This window comes from Octopus bimaculoides, chromosome 26 (assembly GCF_001194135.2).
Source record: "Octopus bimaculoides isolate UCB-OBI-ISO-001 chromosome 26, ASM119413v2, whole genome shotgun sequence".
In the NCBI taxonomy this organism is placed as follows: domain Eukaryota; kingdom Metazoa; phylum Mollusca; class Cephalopoda; order Octopoda; family Octopodidae; genus Octopus; species Octopus bimaculoides.
This window is the reverse complement of record NC_069006.1, coordinates 3,140,588-3,142,050: the sequence shown is the minus strand read 5'-3', so window position 1 is coordinate 3,142,050 and position 1,463 is coordinate 3,140,588. Positions and strand designations below refer to the sequence as shown.

Here is a 1,463-nt window from a genome sequence, read left to right as displayed (position 1 = left end):
CTCTAGTGACAATATTTTGGGAGTCTCTGGTTGCAATATTTTGGGAGCCTCTAGTGGCAATATTTCGGGAGCCTCTGGTGGTAATATTTCGGGAGCCTCTGGTGGCAATATTTTGGGAGCCTCTAGTGGCAATATTTTGGGAGTCTCTGTTGGCAATATTTCGGGAGCCTCTTGTGGCAATATTTTGGGAGCCTCTGGTGGCAATATTTTGGGAGCCTCTAGTGGCAATATTTCGGGAGCCTCTGGTGGCAATATTTCGGGAGCCTCTAGTGGTAATATTTTGGGAGTCTCTGGTGGCAATATTTTGGGAGCCTCTGCTGGCAATATTTTGGGAGTCTTTGGTTGCAATATTTCGGGAGCCTCTAGTGGCAATATTTTGGGAGTCTCTGGTGGCAATATTTCGGGAGCCTCTGCTGGCAATATTTTGGGAGTCTCTGGTTGCAATATTTTGGGAGTCTCTTGTGGCAATGTTTCAATTGAATCAAAGAGATAAGAAACATTCTGAACGTTCTGACACTATAAGGACATCATAACTGATCCAACGGATAGAAAGCATTGTCGGTAATGATGATCCCGGAAAATCAATAAGAGCCATCAACGAAGAACTTCAGGTGTCGGATTGGACTGTCAAAATTGGGGTGCACGAAGACATTCGATACAAGTAGTGTGTACTGTGTAGAGGCCAATTCATGACTGCAAAACAGGAAAACTGATTCGTACCAAGTGGTTACTTAACAAGGTTAAAACCCTCGAACGTGGCCGGCTTTGGTTCTTCACTAACGAGAAAAATTTTGACCAGCACCGAAAGTTGAACAAGAGAAATAACCGATGGTTGTGTGCATATCCTCTGATGTCAACAGGATGATGCGCACAAAGTGGCCAACCACTGTAATGGTTTTAGGGGTGGTGAGTAACGAAGCATTTTGCCCGGCGCCGTAACGATTCTGCCATTTCATCGCTTAATAATTCTAAAAAAAAAAGAATGTTTGTGTATGTAGATGTGTGTGTGTGTGTGTGTGTTGGTGTGTTTGTGTGTGTGTGTGTGTAAGAGAAAGAGAGAGGGAGAGGGAGAGAGAGAGGGGGGTAGAAACTTACCGGAAAGCATTTTGATTACATATTGTTACAGAGGGGAAGATTAATGTCTTGTTGTAGTTGATGTCGACGTTCACAGTGACCGGCCAGCTGTAGTAGTAGATTATACGGTCAATGATTTGGTAAGACATTAAGCCCAAGCAGAGTAGCACTAACAACAACCACAGAAGTCTGTAACGACAACAATTAAGAAATACATTTAGTATAAATAGAACGGGAAAATATATGTAACGAAATAACACAAGAAATTGACAATAAAACGATAGACTATCGTAAAAGGACCGAAATTATGTGTATGTAGAGGGTGTTTGGGCTAAATTTTGTCAGTTTGTATTTTTATATTCCTTTATACACACACACACACACACACA

General features: G+C 42.0%; 1 protein-coding gene across 1 annotated transcript in view; it reads right to left on the bottom strand.

Moving 5' to 3' along the window:
* LOC106871152 (acid-sensing ion channel 1C) overlaps window positions 1-1,463 on the bottom strand; it is a 79,599-nt gene that overhangs the window by 21,165 nt on the left and 56,971 nt on the right. The window contains exon 2 of the mRNA XM_014917461.2: window positions 1,096-1,263. Within this exon, the coding sequence (XP_014772947.2) occupies window positions 1,096-1,263 (168 nt within the window). The remainder of the gene's footprint in view (window positions 1-1,095; window positions 1,264-1,463) is intronic.